Source organism: Crocuta crocuta, unplaced genomic scaffold (genome assembly GCF_008692635.1).
Source record: "Crocuta crocuta isolate KB4526 unplaced genomic scaffold, BGI_CrCroc_1.0 scaffold273, whole genome shotgun sequence".
In the NCBI taxonomy this organism is placed as follows: domain Eukaryota; kingdom Metazoa; phylum Chordata; class Mammalia; order Carnivora; family Hyaenidae; genus Crocuta; species Crocuta crocuta.
This window is the reverse complement of record NW_027529425.1, coordinates 7125301-7143437: the sequence shown is the minus strand read 5'-3', so window position 1 is coordinate 7143437 and position 18137 is coordinate 7125301. Positions and strand designations below refer to the sequence as shown.

The 18137-nt window shown below is 56.8% G+C and overlaps 1 protein-coding gene across 1 annotated transcript in view; it reads left to right on the top strand.

The window, feature by feature from the left end:
• DNAAF5 (dynein axonemal assembly factor 5) overlaps window positions 1-16914 on the top strand; it is a 41310-nt gene extending 24396 nt beyond the window's left edge. Inside the window, exons 7-13 of the mRNA XM_077758812.1 lie at window positions 955-1098; window positions 2366-2534; window positions 4458-4605; window positions 6336-6486; window positions 7847-8003; window positions 10739-10930; window positions 15919-16914. Coding sequence (XP_077614938.1) covers window positions 955-1098; window positions 2366-2534; window positions 4458-4605; window positions 6336-6486; window positions 7847-8003; window positions 10739-10930; window positions 15919-16055 — 1098 coding nt within the window. The 3' untranslated portion in view covers window positions 16056-16914. The remainder of the gene's footprint in view (window positions 1-954; window positions 1099-2365; window positions 2535-4457; window positions 4606-6335; window positions 6487-7846; window positions 8004-10738; window positions 10931-15918) is intronic.
• Window positions 16915-18137: the final 1223 nt, after the last annotated feature.

The following is an 18137-nucleotide window of genomic DNA, read 5'->3' as shown; positions in this document are numbered from 1 at the left end:
TGCGAGCTGGATCCCCAGCCCTCAAGGTCTCGTCCTGTCTGGCTCATGAGGCGCCAGGCGTGCGCGGACCACACTCCTCTGTGATCCTGTGTGAGCTCTTTGTTTAAATCTTCGTGGTTTGTGTCACTTGTGCGTGAGCCCCAGAGCTACCTCTGGACCTCCCCGCCCCCGGCAGCAGGACAGTGTGAGCGCATACCTCCCGCATCTGTACGCTGCTTTGTGACCGTGACCCCATCCCTTCTGCCCTGTGAGAAACGCGTGAAGCACACGTGTGGAGGGACGCACTGGAAGCGCATGTGGACGTGTTCCTGCCCGCAGATTATGAGGTTGAAAGACCAGGAGGGGAGCCTCCCCTTGTCTTCCTGGCTGTTGGGAAGCGTTTCCTGAGCCACAGAAATTCTCTGCTTTTGTTAAAAACCTAATGCTGCAAGAAGACTTGGACGCACACAGCCACAGAAGAGCAGCCTTGGCTGCCATGGGCTCTGACTCCACCTGTGCGTCCACCTCCCTCCACTTTTTCTCTTAGTTTTGGGGGCAGGTGGGGGGGCTGGGTGTTTGCAAGCAAATCCGTTTCCCTCGTGAATTCTGTGGGATGTGTTGCTAATGCATAAAAACTTTAAAGATAACCGAGAGACTATTAAGTCTTCCTTTCTTGTGCTGTGTTCAGCTTTTCCTGGGAAAGAACGCCATAAAAGTTTTCTTGTCAAAGAATGTCCTCCTTAGGGTCCATGTGTTCTAATCTGTGGCCATAGTATACTGTGTCCTGTAGGTGGATCCTGGTGCAGGGGGAGGCAGGAGCTGGAGGGGGCAGAGGAGCAGGAGGGGAGGGAGCTGGGGCTGTGAGTACAGAAGGGTGGTGGGGAGGGAACAGGGGGACCCTGGGGAGCGTGGCGGGGGGCAGGGGCACACAGGCTGGGGAGAGCTGGCTCACGGTGCTTCCCACTGTTTCCACAGCGCCTATACGGGGAACACCTGCTGCTGTGCGTCCAGACGCTGGTGTCCGTGTGCCCGGGGGACTGCCGAGGGTGCAGCTTGCAGCTCATGGAGGTGCTGGTGACCATAGAGGCTCTGTCAGGTGCCACAGGCCTCGGTGACAAGGTGAGGTTGTGTGGGGGACAGGGCTCATGCCAAGGAGGATGCTCATCCCCAAGCAGGTGGAAGCACCCTCCAGAATCCTCCTGCTGTGCACTCGGGAGCCTCGGGCTTGCCCGCTCAGCTGAGCAGGAAAGGTGGAAGGCGTGTGGGACATTTGGGATGAGTCACTCGTGAGACAGCCTTGGGGGCGCACGAGGTATCACATCCCCTCCAGCTGCCCGTTTATCGTCGTGTCTCAGGCGACAGCTGCAGACAAACAGACAGGACATGTTTAACCCCTCCTCCCATCTGTGGTTAAATGCACAGGTGACTGCTCGCCTAGAGAGAAAATAGCGTCGTATTTCCTGTTTAATTACAGGGCAGCTTTACAGAATTTCTTCTGTTCACTCAGTTCTGGGGTCAGGTTCTAAACGCTCCTGTGTCCAGGTTCCCTAGGACTCCAGGGGCCATCAGGAGGGGGTGTTTGCCTCCTGTGGCTGTGGGCAGATCTCGGGGGGCTGACCTGTGTGGTGGAGAGGCACCGGGGAGCCCCTCGGGGCCCCATGCCCCGGATCTGCGGGGCCCCCGGCCCTCCCTTGCCTTTCCTGGGCCTCTGAACTTAGTTTTCTTTAGTTTAAAAACAGCTTTTCCAAAGGGCACCCACCTCGGCAGGCAGCTTGTCGCTGCAGGGCCACGCACGCTCGCCAGAGCAAACCCAGGTGCCTGGGACCCACCCACAGGGAGGAGACCGAGCAGCTGTCGGGGGCTGCTGGGAGGTGGCTGCCGGCCTGTCTCCTGTCCCCTCACCCATTGTCACTGCCAGAAGGCCTGGTGACAGGGTGACCCGGCAGGCCTAGGTTATGCCGCCTCAGTGCCCTGCAGCCATCAGGCGCCCATGTTCCTCACGGATCGGGGTAGTGGGGGCCCGGCTCCTCCGCCACAGAGGGCCCTAAGGACCCCAGGACAGGGTGGCTCCCCGGGAAGCCTAGTGCACAGTAGGGGCGCAGCTGAATGTCTCCTAAACGCCAGTCTGTCTGTTAACCTGTGGTGCAGACAGCCCCGACCCAGCGTGAGCAGCAGCTGTCGGACAGGCCCCTGCAGTCTAGCCCCGGCGGGCGCTCCAGGGGCTCCATCGTGTCATGTGGCCTCAGCAGTGGGGCGCTCACCATGGACCGGGTCGCCGTAGCCCACGTGCCCGAGAGCTCTCACTGATGACAATGACGGTGGGGCTCGCCTGGGCTTTGTGAGCTTTAGGAGTTGGGCTTCCCCAGCCTGTGACTCACACTTCCAGGTCCAGGAGACCATGGATGCACTGGCCGCGGCCCAGGACATGGACAGCAGCCAGGACCTCTACCGGGAGCACGCAGGCCCCCTCATGGAGTGGCTGGCCGCCTCGCACCTTGACTGGACCGTCCACTCGGCAGAGCTCCTGCAGTTCACCGTGCTGCTCGCCCACGCAGGTGAGCTCCCAAAGCCCTGACATCCGGGCGCCTGGGTGGCTGTCGGTTGATCTCACAGTTTGTAAGTTTGAGCCCCACGTCGGGCTCTGTGCTGACAGCTCAGAGCCCAGAACCTGCTTCGGATTCTGTGTCTCCCTCTCTCTCTGCCCCTCCCCTGCTCGCACTGTGTCTGTCTCTCTAAAATAAACAAACATTAAAAAAAAAAAAAAAGCCACAAGGGCTGCCAGACACCACACAGTTCATGTTAGGCCTCAAAGACATGATTGTTCAGGGCCGCTCGTGTAGCCTATGTTCCTCACAACCTCCTCAGTGTCACCACGGACAGAGCACGCAGCGTGGGCCCTTGCAGTCCAGGTGCCTCCGGGCCCATCCCCCCTACCCCCCAGGCCACCAGGTGGATGAAAGAACATTCAGTAGGCAGAGCTTGTGCTCACAGCTGTGCCTTCCCCTGCCCTGTACAGATTCTTCTCTGGGACGGCTCTGGAGGCTTCCCTGGACAGACCTTGTTTCAAAAGATTCTTTAAAAAGGGAGAAAAAGAGATTTGAGACCCTGAGCAGCTTTCCCACCTCCACCCCCCCAGCTTAGAAAATGGCCATATGCTGCTTCCCGAAGCGCGGGAGCCCATAAACCTCAGGGCTGATTGGGAAAAGGGGGGATGTGGCCACACTGCACCTTCCCAAGTGTTTCCTCAGAGCGTGAATGTCGTATTCTTACAGCCCATGTGTGGAAGCTTCCTGTTTCACACACAGCCTGCTCTGGCGGGCTGGTCGCCCGGTGCCCCTCACCCTGCGTGGCCCCCCATGTCCATCCAGTGCAGGATGCTTGCGGTCACGTGTCTCCTTACCCTGTTGTCCGGAGAGCATCCCACAGACACAACTTGTTAAAAACGGGATATGTGGCGCCTGGATGGTAAAGGGGACAGTGATGGTGCCAGGGGAAAGTGCATCTGTGGAGAGGCCGGAAGATGCTCCAAAGCCCTTCTCCTCTCTGTACTNCGAACCCACGAACCGCGAGATCATGACCTAAGCGAAAGTCGGACGTTTACCGACTAAGCCACCCAGGCGCCCCTCCTCTCTGTACTTTTATGGAAAATCGGCCTCAGGTGGGAGACGGGGGTCTCTCCCTGAGAGAGAGCGCACCTCCACCCCCACCCTCGCAGCAAGAGCTGCCCAGACCTCGGTGTCCTGTGCAGGTGCCCCGGAGGGTGTGAGCAGACAAGGGGTGACCGGCACTGGCAGTGTCCTGCTCCGGGGCCGCACGCCACATCTGCCTTTGTTTCTCTCGCTGCCCCCAGGTTACCTTGCGGCCTCACGTTTCCATGTCGTGGGTTTGACCCCAGATTCCCGACAGCACATCTGGGAAACTTAGGTCGCTTTGTTTGCTCCCGGCCCTGCCGTGGGGACAAGCGCGTTGTGAGCGGGGTGGCTGGGGGAGGGCTCACCCAGCAGGGAGGGTGCTCCGTGACCCGTGTCTGTGCTACCCAAGCATGTCTGCACCTCGGGGACTCTTTATTCCGATCACGACTCGTTGCGCTTCCAGATACGAAGGCTCGTTGCCCAGGTGGAAGCTGCGCAGGCGCCTGTCTGGCAGAGGCTTGGGAAGGCCGGTGGCTGCCAGGCACAGGGGCGGACAGTGAACACCTTCCGTGTTCTGAATAACTTATTGGGGTTGATCTTTAAAATATTGCTAGACTTTAATGCTTTGTTTTGTTTTTAAGAATCTGGGAAACTGTGAGGAAACAGAAAGTCACCATACCAAACAGTTAGCACGATTTGGGGGTTAAATGTTTGCTTTTATGGGGACCCCCTCGATCCAAAAAGGAAAGGAAGGCAGTGGAGCAGTCGTAGCCGCACCTATGCTGACTGCTGCTCCCCAGCGCCCGGCTGCAGGACCATGGTCACCCATGTGTTGTGTGTTTGCAGGCCCCGCACTGGGAGAAGTGCTACCCCACCTGGTGGCTGTCCTTAGGAGCTGCCTCCAGCCGGCCCGCGACCCGCAAATGCGCCTCCGGCTCTTCTCCTCCCTGTCGCAGCTGCTGCTGAGCGCGCAGCAGACGGTCGACTCCCAGGGGTAGGTCTATCCAGCCCCTGCAGGGTGCTCTCAGGCGGGAGCCAGGGTCACCCTGGGCTGTGGCGCCAGCCGCGGCAGCGAGTACCTGCCCGGACAGATGCGAAGTCCCAGTCCTTTCCACGTGGCTGTTAAAATTCCATCGCATGAAGAGGTCGTAGGGAACAGTAACTATTAATGGCTTATGTATTAGCCATTCTCAGCTTTAGATGCCTTTTGGTGCCTTTGAAACCTAACAGAATGGCCCGAATCACCGTTAGTGGTTAAAGGGTGAGGAAGCCCTGTTGTTTGCAAGAACTTGGGGCAGCAAACCCATATCAGGCCAGCAGACACTGGTGGGTCGGGTGCCGCATGGGTGCCCCTCACCCCCTGGCCGGGTGGAGGGTGAGGCGTGTGGGGACCCCATCGCCTCGGAAGAAGCATGTCCTGCCGTGTCACAGGCGTGCTGGGACCTTTCCCTGGGGCGGCTCCTCATCACCCCATCACCCCGTCCCATCCGTGGGCTGGGAACCCTGTTTGCTGCCCATGTGTGTCCTCATGCCAGCGTGGACCTTCCTGTGTGCCAGCGAGCCACACCATGAAGTCAGCTGCGTGATCTCAGCGCAGTTCTGGCCGGCCCCAGGCTGCTGCCCGACTCTGCACACCAGAGCGGCCGCCTGGCCAGCGCGTGGCCCTGGCTCTTCCAGCCACTTCGCCAGATGCCTCAGAGAGCAGGACTCGGGGTCAGGTCTTTCCAGGAAGCCCTCACGTAAATCATTTTGCAGGAAATAGGAAAATGCATACAAGTTAAAGCACGTTGAGAACCTAATCGAGTGAGCATGTGTGAGTGTGTGTGCGTGCACATGCACGCGTCGTTCAGAACCAGATTTGCTGCTAACCTGCATCGCTGGCCCTGGGATGCCCCCTGCTGGAGGCAAGCAGGTGGAGCCTTCCCCAGAAGGGAGAGTCTGTGGAGGAGGAAGCAGAGGAGGGGGACAGAGCCAGAGGCAGGAGGGCAGGGTGCAGGGCGAGCCAGAGGGCCTCCCCTTGGAGACCCCACCTTTTTGGTATTCTAGGACAGCTAGTATTTGAGATGTGAGCCACCTTTGAAATGCGCTTTGGAATAAGGTTTAGAAATAAATTGATGAATTTCTTGTTCAAGCAAACGTGTTTGAATCTAATGGTGGCAGTGCAGTAGGATTCATGAGGACGCTCAGGCTTCTCTGGGTGCCTTGTAACGGGGTGCTCAGAGGGGCCCTGCCCCGTGAGCCACAAGGCGGAGCGGGACGCGTGAGCTTACCTCCAGGCCACGTGCCCAGACTGCTGGCGGGAATGCCCATATCTCGAAACCATGGCGCTCAGGCCCTGGGTACAGACCTGCGGTGCTCTCCCCTTGGGCAGAGGGGAGTGTGCGTGTATAGGACAGCCACACGTGCAAGCAACTTCGCTGGCCTGGTTGATGTGCCCGGTGACCTCACGCCTCCTCTTTCAGAGCCCAGTAGAGACAAGCGAGGCCCCTGCAGCTTAGCCTCACCCCTGCAGTGGAGGGGTACAGTGCTCTGGAGGCTCAGGACCTGGGGCTGGGCCCAGCAGAGGCCACCAGGAGCTGGGAAGGATCCTGGCTCTCCACTCCCCCTCCCCACGCACCTCCTCCCCTGCAGGGCACCCGCCCTAGGGAGGCAGCCATCCCCCTGTTCCGGCTCCCCTCTGCCCCATGGGCTCCCTTTACCCGCCCTCTCTTGTCTCCACCCCAGGCACTTTCACCACTACCTCGACACTGTGACAAAGGACATCTTGGTCCCCAACCTGCAGTGGCATGCGGGGAGGACGGCCGCAGCCATTCGCACAGCGGCTGTTTCCTGCCTCTGGGCACTCATCAGCAGTGATATCCTGACGGAGGAGCAGGTGGGGCTCTGGGGACACCTGCAGGGGGTGGGGGGAGCACACCTGCAGCCAAAGGCTGCTTTCTGAATCTCACGGGGTGTGGAGGGGAGCCACCCGCCAGCGTGACCCAGGCATTTTGCTTTTGATCACCTGGGGCTTCTCTTAGGTGTGTGTGTTGAATGCTGCTCTTTACAGAGCAGAGAGCGTTGCCACAGGAACCTGCCTAAGCTTGGCCGACCTTGGTGTTTCTGCACTGCTGTTCCACCTACCTGGAGCTAACGGGATTAGGGAAATGGGGTGGGGGGGGTTCTGCAGGTTGAAGTCCTTGCTGTCACTCCGCTCAGCCCCAGGGCTGCACACACCTGGCCAGGTGATCATCTAGTGTGTGAGCCCCACCTCCTGGGCCACGGAACCACCGTGGTTTTTTTCTAAAACAGATTTTCTTTTATTATCTTTTTTTTTTTTTTTTTAAACCCAAGTTAGTTAACATACAGGGTAATAATAATTTCAGGAATAAAATCTGGTGATTCATCATTTTTGGATGACACCAAGGGCTCGTCCCAGCAATTGCCCTCCTTAATGCCCCTCACTCATTGAGCCCATCCCCCACCCAGCAGCCCTGTTTGTTCTCTGTAGTTAAGAGTCTATTGTGGTGTGCTTCCCTGTCTGTATTTATCTTGGTTTTTGTTTTTCACTTCCCCCGTGTTCGTTTATGTTGTTTCTTAAATTCCACATCAGTGAAATCATGTGGTGTTTGTCTTTCTCTGACTGACTTACCTTGTTGAGCACAATGTCCTCTAGTTCCATCCACGCTGTTGCAAACGTGAACCGCCACGATCTGAGTTAGAACATCCCACATGGCGTGGACACAGCAGGCAGCCAAGCTGGGATGGGGCAGCCTGTGGGCTTCCCTCCCCGTGACCTCGTGAGTGATGGACTTACCCCCCCACCACATTAAATAAAACTCTTCAGATCACCTAGATTTTATTTCTTTTGTTTCTTTTTTTAGTGTTTATCTTTGAGAAAGAGTGTGAGCGTGGGAGGGCCAGAGAGAGGGAGACACAGAATCTGAAGCAGGCTCCAGGCTCTGAGCTGTCAGCACAGAGCCCGAGGCAGGGCTCAAACTCACAAACTGCGAGATCATGACTCAAGCTGAAGTCAGATGCTCACCCGAATGAGCCACCAAGGCACCCAAGTCATCTAGATGTTAAAGTCAAAGTTCATGTTCTCATATAAAAGTTTCAAAAGAGCTTTCCAGACTCCTTTACATTTGTGAGAGCCGGGCTCCTTCGTTGTGGGCGACGTGTACACAACGAGCGACCCACTCTGTCACCGCTGGGGCAGAGCCGGCCACCACTCCCCCTCTGTCTTCTGATGGCAGATCCGGAAGGTGCAGGAAACGCTGATGCCGCAGATTCTAACTTCCCTAGAAGAGGATTCTCAGATGACTCGATTAATTTCGTGCCGAATCATGACCACGTTTCTGAAGACCTCTGGTGGTGCGGCTGACCCCGATAAGCTCATCGGGATTTACCCCGGTAGGACCGTGTGGGTCTGTCTCTTTTAGAGAGAGACAGACATTGGTACTTGGACTTTCGTTGGGCTTGGGGCCAGGAGTCCAGACGCAGCCGTGGCTGACAAGCCGTCACTGAGCATGGGCGCTGCATGTGGGGGCGAGGAAGGCAGCCCCAGCCTGGGCCGCGGGGCCCCCGGAGCAGGCACTGCAGCCAGGCCCAGCTGTGAGGACAGACGCGGCACTCCCGCAGCAGCCACATCTTCCATCCCTCGCCTCTGGTTCTGTGGAGCCCATGCCCCAGGGGAGTCTCAGGGGCAGAGGCAGAGGAACCCCCCCCCCCTCCCGCCACCCAAGCACAGTAGCAAGTGCAGAGGGTTCCTGAGAACATGGAGCACCCAGTGTTGAGGAGAATAAGGATCCCAACGCTACAGGGATAGACGTTCTGGAAGCCAGCTCAGAGCTCTGACAGGATTGCAAACAGGTACGAAGGTACAGATGAGAAGGAGCCCAGCAGATGTTCTAGGCTTGTGCGTGCCGATGGGAGGGAGGGCCCTGTGGAGGAGATCCAGGAAGAGGTGGAAGAGGAGAGAAGATGGTGGATGGCGAGGAGGAGGTGGAGGGGGAGGTAGAGAAGATGTAGGAGGAGATGGAAGAGGAGAGGAAGAGGAGATGGAGGAAAAGGTGGAGGACAAGGAGGAGATGGAGGAGGAAGAGGAGGTGCAGGGGGAGGTGGAGTATGTGGAGGTGGAGAAGGAGAGACTCAGGAGGAAGAGGTGGAAGAAATGGAAGAGGAGCGGAAATGGTGGACGAGGAGGAGGAGGAGGGTGATGGACAAGGAGGAGGTGGAGGATGGTGAGGAGGAGAAGGTGGATGAAGAAGAGGAGGTGGAGGAGGAGGAAGAGAAGATGCAGGAGGTGGAGGTGGAGGAGGGAGGGGTGGAGGAGGGAGAGATGGAGAGGAGGGGGAGGAGGGCAGATGGAGAGGAGATGGGGAGGAGGTGGAGAGGAGAGGGAGGGGGAGATGGAGAGGAGATGGGGAGGGGGAGGAGGAGCATCAGCGTCAGCTGTGATGAGCAGCGTCTGCGGGCACACCCCATCTCCATGCCCCGTTGTAGCCACACAGCCGTGCTGTCATCTGCACTACAGGACATAGTCGTTCCTGAAAGGTGGTTTTCAGAATTCCTGGAAATGAAAACCAGTCCCCAAAATCCAAAGCTGGAACCACTGGTGCTTGAGACGGAACGTGGAAGGGACAGGGGACAGGGGCTCCCGTGCGCGCTCCCAGCTCTGGGAGGAGGGGTATACTGCTGACGCTGGAAGAGGTGGCGGCTCAGAATATTCTGGAATTGCAGACAGTGCATCTTGATGTGGAGCGGGAAGCCGCCTGGTGAAATCAGAGCTGAAGTCACCTTTCTCACATGTTCCAAGTTTCTTTTTCGCTTTTTGTGTTTAGTTTTGTCACAACAAACACCACATTCCTACCACCGGCCTTCACCGTTCTGTTTGTGAACAGGTCATTTGGTGATGGTAGGGGTCTGTTGGGATTTTGCTCACGTCTAAAAGCAGAGCCAGTGAACAGACTGCACGTATTTGGGCTTTGGGGGCTGTTTTCATTACAAAAGGATTTCCTCACCCGCTCCTTTCTTGGGACCAGTTCCGTGTTTGCAGGGGGTAGGACGTGTTTGCAGGGGGTGGGACACCCCGAAGTCCCTATCAAGGACACGTATGCACCCAACACGGGCTCCCCAGGAGCCGGCCTTTGTTCCGAGGCCGCCATAGCATGTGACGCCAACCCCAGGCACAGATGTGAATTTCCAGCCACTTCTTGAAACCGGAGGCTCCAGGGGCACTGGCACAGGGAAACACACCGTGCTGTGTCAGCCTAAGCTGGAGGGAGTGAGGACAGGGAGGAGTCCCTGCGGGCCGCTGGTGGTGGTGTGCCCACCGGGCCACGGTCTTGGGACTGGGTGATGCCCAAACCCTTAGGAAAGCGCTCCTGCCCTGAGGTGGCACCCGAAGGGCCACGTGCGGGGAGCAGAGCAGCACAAGCCCGCAGCCCTACCTGCTTGCTTCCGGGACCAGGCCTCCCACCCCCCGGGGGCCACAGCCCTGCTCCCCCGCCATGGCTACTTCCTGCCCTGCTCACTGAGTGCCCGAGCGACTGCTGAGTCCCCAGAGGCACCCAGCCAGTCCACAGGTCCAGCAATCTCTTGTAGTTTGGGTGAGAGAAGCATATGTGTGATAAAAACCTCACCCATGAACAGCAAGGGTTTCTACTCACTGGAGACATGGGTCCTGTTTTCAGCGGCCAAGTGGTCTGGCCTCAGAGCTCAGCAGAAACAAAACTGATCTAGGTGCTGGCTGTCGTGTCACTGGGCCCTGAGCTCTGTCCCCAGAGTCCAGTGGGGTGGGGAGGGGGGCACATCAGGGGGCCAGGGCAGCCAGGGTGGGATGCCCGAGGTGACAGATGAACATCTCAGAGCCACAGAGAGCCCGGGGATGCCTCGCAGGTGAGGTAACAGGGAGAGCAGCTCGGGCAGCCCGCTGCTCTTCCCACCCTGCCCGGTGTCCACCCTGTGGCCAGTGGGACACCAGGAGCTGCCCCCAGGCCCTGGCACGTGAGCACCAATGTCCTCACAGAATGTTGGTTTCCCAGGGCTGAGGGCAAGTGCCCCGGGGTGGGGCGACCCCGCTCCAGAGGCTCCAGCGCACGTCTGTGCCGGCTTTGGTCTCACTGTCGCCCCCGCCCTCCCTCCAGAACTCCTGAAGCGTCTGGACGACGTCTCCCATGAAGTGAGGCTGGCAGCTGCCTCCAGCTTGGTCACGTGGCTGGCGTGTGTCAGAAACGACGACGGGAAGTCCTACTACCAGAGCCACATTCAGTTCCTGTACAGAGAGCTCCTCGTGTACCTCGACGACCCAGATGGCTCTGTCCAGGACGCAGTTTTAGGTAGGAGCCCCCGCGACGTGTGCTGCGTTGTGAAGCCCGTCCCAAGTGTGTGAGCTCGGCCGCACAGGGCCCCTGTGCACTGGTCTCCAGGGTGGCGTACAGCCCTCCACGTTTACCATGATAGAAACTAATGTTGAGAAAAATAATTGGTTATCTGTATAGAGTAACCGAAAGTCCATTACATGTTAAAATAACTAATCTGTAGTTTTAAAAGGTAAATTTTCTTTTTTTCTTAAATTTTTTTTAACGTTTATTTGTTTTTGAGAGAGAGACCCCACCAGTGAGGGAAGGGCAGAGAGAGGGAGGAACACAGAATCTGAAGCAGCTCCAGGCTTCGAGCCATCACACAGAGCCGGACATGGGGCTTGAACCCACGAACCGTGAGGTCATGACCTGAGCCAGCGTAAGATGCTCAACCAACTGAGCCACCCAGGCACGCCGGAAACATATTTTCTAAAACACAATAACACACAAACAGAGTAGCATCGCCTTACGCTTCTGCACATGTGGGTAGAAGGAGCTGAGTGTTCGCAGCTTCTGTGTTCTTGGCCATGGCGCGCGTTCTCAGCCATGGTGCACGTTCTCGGCCGTGGTGCCTGTTGTCGGGGCAGTGCGTGAAGGAACCGGCCCACAGGCAGGTACACGGTCAGAGGCCAGGGTGCCTGTTCGCGGAACTGCAGGTGGACCTTGATGCCACCCCGAACCAGCCACGCGGTCGTCCCAGGGGGAGGTCCCGTGGGGGTTGACTCCAGTCCTCTTGGGGGTCACACGGAGTTTTACTATACCCACGCCTGTTGGTTTGTCCTGCATGGTGAACACACGTCAGCTATCGAATCACATGTATCGTCCTGACATTGACGTTTCGTTACACCGTGTCCAGAAGTCATGTTTGTCGGCGTCGAGCTCAGAAAAGTCTCAGGAAGAAGAATTCCAGGAAGCCATCCAGCCAGCGGCAGCGGGAACAAGCTTCCCGAATGCAGTTTCCGCCTGAAACCTTAAATCTTATCATTGGCCATAAGCGCTGTCACTCTGTTCATTTCTGAGACAGGGTGCTGCCAGGCACCCAAGTGCAGGTGACCTGAGTCTGTGTGTTGTCGTGGGGGCGGCGTCCTGGGGACCCAGACATACCCACCGTGCCCCTCCCCCCACCCGCCACCAGAGCAGGGATGTGAAGCACAGTGAGCGTGTGCTGCCAAGTAGTGCAGGCACAGTGCCGACAAACAGGTCTGAGGGGGCCCTAAAAATACTGAAAACACCAATGGGGAGTCAGGAGAGGGGCCCAGGAGGGGCACAGAGGCAGGGACAGACCGCAGACAGACACCGGATCCAATCTCTGCCGCAGTCTCATCGAAGGTTAATGAGCTGAACGTTCTAGGTAAAAGGCAGACGTTGTCAAGTCAATAAAATTATCACAATCTAACTCTAAGTTAATGAATTAAATTAAAATTTGGGTGCCTGATCTAACAAAAGAATTTTTACTGCTTTATCAAGTACATTCTTGAGGGAACTTGGTGGGTGTGGGTGGCACCGGGAGGTTCATGGACCCCACAGCAGGCCACCCCTGCTTCGCCGCACAGTGAGTGGGCAGCCGGGCCCTGTGGTGTCCTGGACACGGTTTTGACTCCCAGACCCCTGAGGGCCGTCCCTGCAGGTGTGGGCGACAGCTGGGCGGTGCTGTGCGCAGGCTGGGCCTGGGCTGCTTGGCCAGGTCCTCACAAACACCACCTTGCTCTCCTCGCTGCCCCACCCCCGCCCCCAGAAGAGCGAGAACAGCCCTGTCCCTCTTCCCTGGCCTGCAGCCCAGAGGCTGCCAGAGCCCCAGGGTCCAGGACCCAAGGGAGCAGCACGTGCCTTGCACGTCCTTAGCCTGCCAGAGGTGGCAGAGACGTTGGGGCAGGTCGACCCCTCTGCCCCTGCCCCCCAACCTCGGTGTGCACGCTGACCTCAGCACTCAGGCAGCACCAGCCCTTAGCATGTCCCGCCCTCTCTGTCCCTGCTTGAGAGTCAGGCACGGACTAGCCCCAGCTGCCCCTCGTCCCTCCATTTCAGCGGACCAGGGAAGGCTCCTGATGACTGGCTCCCCCTGCTGGCCTCCCATCGGCACCTCACGCCTCGGGGACCTCCTGACTAAGGACTGTTCTTCTGTCCCATGGCCAGCCTGTGTGTCCTCTGACCCCCAGAGCCATTCTTGTCCTGGTGCCCGAGAGCCTGGCTGCTGAGGGCTGCCCTCTGCCTGGGCCTCTTCCTCTGCACCTGCACGCACTCGGACAGGACCGCAGGACACACCCCTGTGGCTCCTGTGTCTCTTCCCGTCCCTCTGGCCGTGCTGCTTTCTGCACTTCGCGTCTTGGTGACCTCGTCTCCTCTCCTGGCTTCAGACGCCACCCATGTGCAGGTGTCCCCCTAAAGTAAGTCCAGGCCGGACGTCTGCCCTGGACTCTAGACATGCACACGCCCAGGTACTCCGAGAACACAAGAGTCTGCTGGGCACCACAGCGTGACCTTCAGGCCAAGCCCGGGCGCCGGCCCCTACTCGGCAGCCCCGCTCCCCCCACCCTGTCCCCATTCCCACCAGTGCTCATTCCATCGCCCTCGTGACCGAGGGCACACGCTTCAGAGGCAAATCCAATGGCCTCCTAAGTGTGCTTGCCTCCACTCGCCCCTCCTGCGTCTACCACAGCGCTCCCGCAAGGCAGCTTGGGTGAGGCCAGTCCTCAACCCAACATACATTTCTAAGGCCAAAATGACGTGCAAAACCCACCATTGGGGATTTTGAGTCTTTTGTGATCCATCAATAGCTCCAAGAGTTTTTTTTTAAGTTTATTTATTTTGAGAGAGTGCAAACTGGGAGGGACAGAGGGAGTAGGAGGGTCTCAAGCAGGCTCTGTTCCCAGCACAGCTGGACACGGGGCTCGAACCTACAACACTGAGAGATAGTGACCTGACCGAAATCACAATCCAGACCCTCAGCGACTGAGCCTTCTGGGCTCCCCTCTGATATATTTTATTCTGTTTGCCTACGCTGAGAGCCTTGTGTCCTAACCCAACCACATCAGATGAATTTAAATCCTGTAATAACTTTCTGTATAAAACTTTGTTTTTTCAGAGTGGTTTTAGGGTTAGAGCTAAATTGAGAGGAAGGTACAGAAATTTCTCGCGTACCCACTGCCCCCCCATACACACCACCGCTCCCCACTGGCAGTGCCGTGTCTCTTGCTGTGTGGACCCACACTGACACGTTCATGGCACCCAGAGTGCAGCTGCTGAGAGGCTCGCTGTGTGGGTGTGCACGGACATGTGACCTGGCCCCGCCACTCGAGAGTCACACAGAATAGCTACACGGCCCTGCGTGCTCTGCCTGAGGCCTCTCACCCTCCCCCTGCCCTAACAGCCACTGGTCTGTTACCGTGTTCATAGTTTGGCCTTTTCTAGAACGTCGTGGAGTCGAGAGTCCTACACTATGAAGTTTCCAGATCAGGCTCTTGTACTTGCTGATATGCATTTAAGTTGCTTCCGTGGCTTTTCGTGGCTTCACAGCTCGTTTCTTCTCAGCATGAATAGTAATCCATCGTCCAGGTGGACCATGGATTCTGTGCCCGCCCAGCTACTGGACGGTTTGGACAAAGCTGCTGTGAGCACACGTGTGCAGGTTTTGTGTGCACAGGAGTGTTCGGCTCCTTCGGGTAAACACCAAGCGGCACAACTGCGGGATTACGTGGTGAGAATATACTAGTTTCGTAACAAACCGCCAAGCTGTCTTGCAGAGTGGCTGCCCCGCTTCACATCTGTGGCCTTGCTGGGTCCTGGCGGCCACCATGGTGGGGGCCGTGGCCCTTCTGACAGGCGCGTGGCGGCGTCCCCTTGCTGTTGCCTCCACACGTAGGACACATGACATGGAGCATCGTCTCAGGATGCCCGTCCTCACCCTGCGTCTACCCCCTGCTGACATATCATTAGGTCTTTGACCCTGTCTTACTTGGATTGTTGTCCTGTTGAGTGTTTGGAGTTCTTTGCATGATATGGTGGATCACAGTCCTTTAGGAGATGTGCCTTTTGTAGACATTCTCCTCCAGCCTGAGTCTGGCCTTCTCAGTCTTGACACTGCCTTTTGCAGACACACATGTGGAGGGCAGTGACGGCAGGCCATCAGTTACTTCCTCTGTGAGTCTTTCCTTTGACATTGTGTCTGAAAGCCATCACCATGCCCAGGGCCACCCAGGTTCTCTTGGGTGTTCTCTTCCAGGAGTTCTGTGCTTTTTCGTACTTTTCCCAGTTTTATATTTAGGTCTATGATCCGTTTTGAGTTAGCTTTTGTGAAGAATGTAACATCCATGTTTAGATTCTTTTTCCCCAGGCCAGTGGACGCCCACTCGTTCCAGCTCCATTTATTGAAAAGACTGCCTCTGCTCCTCAGTGTCACCTGTGCCTGCTGCCAGAGGCTGGATGAGCGGGTCCGCGTGTGGGCTCTGCCCTGGCCCAGCCAGCCCCCTATTCTTGCAACGACACCACGCTGTCGACTCTGTGGCTTTACGGGAAGTCTCAAAGTCAGAGTGCGTGTCTTCTCCAGCTTTTTTGTTCTCCTTCATCATTCATGGGCGCTTCAGGGCCTTTGCCTCTACGTATAGACTTGACATTCACTTGGCCCATGTCTGCAAAACAACTTGCTGGGGTTTGATTGTGATTGCCTTAAATCCATAGATCAAGTTGGGGTGCCACTGAGTTGAGCCACGTGCTCACTGGCTTTCTCCCAGCCAGGTCTGTCCATCTCTGACAGGGCGCACAGAAGTCTCCAGACACATGGTGGATTCATCTGCCTCGCACGGTCTGGCACCCTGTCATTAGGTGCCTACGTGTACAGGGCTGCTGGTCTCTAGGAGATCTGCCCTTTGTCGTTAGTGCCACTCGGTCCCCGCGCTTTCCCTGCTCTTCATCAACAGGAATTGGTTTCGTCTTATCTGGCATGTCACCGGTTTTGTGCTGTTTTACAGAGGTCCTCAAAGCAGGCAGCGCTCTGTTCCCTGAGCTCCTGGCGCGAGAAACCGAGGCCGTCGTCCACAAGCACCGCTCCCCGGCCCTCTGCCAGCAGCTTCTACAGTACCTGCAGGCCCTGCCACCCACCCAGTGAGCGCAGCCCGTGCTGGGGGGCCCCGAGCTCCCATCCACCCCCGGTCCGGGCTCAGGCCTTCCACCCCACAGCAGGGCACCTTGCTGTCAACAGCCTGGGACGTTCATGGGCAGGAGTGTTCCGGAAGTGCACGCAAGATTCTCCGAGACACTTCCCGGGCCCCACAGTTTCTTGAAATAACATTCGATGAGTGGTTTCTGTGCGTTTATGTCTTATGTATGCAGTTCATTGACAGATCGCCCCAAAATCTACGGGTGATTTGAAAGTAGAACGAAATGGCACCTGCTTACCCTGGCAGCCGAATCAGCCTGTCTGTCTTACAGCGACATACACCTGCTGCGCTCGTGGGTCAGTGTCTCTGTCATGCGTAAATGCCCACCCCACCCAGAAAGTTCTTGACTCCTTTTCTTCCAAGCAAAAGTTATGAAAAAGAAATTTCATTCTTTTTTTGGGTTGTGTCTACTAAAACTTAGCAGGCAGTCAACACGCTAAAAGGAATTTAAAATCTTTATCAGTTACAGTTTTCCATTTAAAATATCCTGGAACTCAGAGTGTTACGTGGATACATTTGGTCATGATGTTTCTTCTTAGAAACATGCAAACAGTGTTGAAAATAGGGTATTTAATCAGATGTAATTTTGGTAGCTCTCTTACATAAGCAGCAGTAAAGCAAAATTGCATTTTATTCTCTAGCACTTTCTACACCCAAGTGCCTAAAAAATTTTATTTTAAATGGATATTATTTCCATAAGCCAAATATTTATGTTAATGGGAAAAATACTGTGTGTATTTTCTAACAATCAAATATGAACATTTATGCTTAGTGTTTGAGAATTTAATTAAAAATAATTTATTATAATTATTCTGTGTGCCTGTGTTAATGTGCTTTGGTAGTTAATCAACATTTTTAGAAATCGCTCATTTGTTCCTTAGATCTCATCTCACAGGGCCCCCGCCCCCAGATTTGGGCGGCCAGTTCCAGGCTCTCCCACTGCCCAGTGCAGTGCCTTCTCTGGACACCAGGTGGCAGGGGCTCCAGACCCCATTGGGAGGTTGGCCCCCAGGCTGCGAGGGGCCCTTGGACGCGTGTGCCCTGAGGTGCGGGCGGGGGAGGGGGCAGGCCAGGACAGGTAGCAGATCCAAACCTGTGCCGCAGACTGGGTTACTGCCTCCCAGGTCCCACAGGGACGCGTCCCCAAGCTGTGCACTGCCCTTGCCTTTCCCACACTTGAAAGCCTCCAGTTGTGATTGCCGCCGGAGCCCAGTTCTGTCACCGATGGCCCCGAGCGTGTGGGCTGCCCTCAGGTACATCACGTGCCAGTTCCCTGATTGCCCTTTGTACCCCGTGCTGTTCCTTTCTCAGCATCCCCTGCAGCCCGGCTGGAAATACAAATTGTAGGGCATCAGCCAGACCTGCTGAGTCAGCGCCTGGGGTGTGCCTGGTGGCCCGCCCTCCAGAGACCCTGCCCTGAGCATCACCCGTCTTCACGTCCAGCAGGGGCTCCCTCTTCTGTCTTTGGTCAGCCATGAAGGGACACCGAAACCAAACGGAAGTGGCAGAGAGCTTGGCCGAAGGTCACACTCACAAGGCAGGCGCAGTATGTCCTGGCATTGATGGCTGCCCATCCCAGCTCCGTGCTGGCCGCCAGAGAAAGAAGAGCAAGATGTTCAGGTTCAGGGTCCGCCCATCTTCAAGGGGAAGTGTGCAGAGGCAGCCGGACAGGGTCAGGGCCAGGGCCAGCCGTGTGACATGAGCAGGTGTGCGTCCAGAGAAAGAAGGCTCAGCTGGAACGAGGTTAGCAGTCTGAGCACCTGAGAACCAACGTGTCCGTCTTCGCTTCATGTTTACAAAGTGTTGGGCACTCTTCACCCAGCTCCTCAAGTATTCACGGAGCCTTCTCCGCCCTGTGCTGCTGGCCGAGAACAGGGACACGTAGGATTTAGTCCCTTGGGGCATGGGGGAGTCTCAGTCGGTTTAGCATCCTCCTCTTGATGTCGGCTCAGGTCATGATCTCACGGTTCCTGGGATCGAGCCCCACAGCGGGCTCAGTGCTGACGGTGTGGAGCCTGCTTGGGATCTTT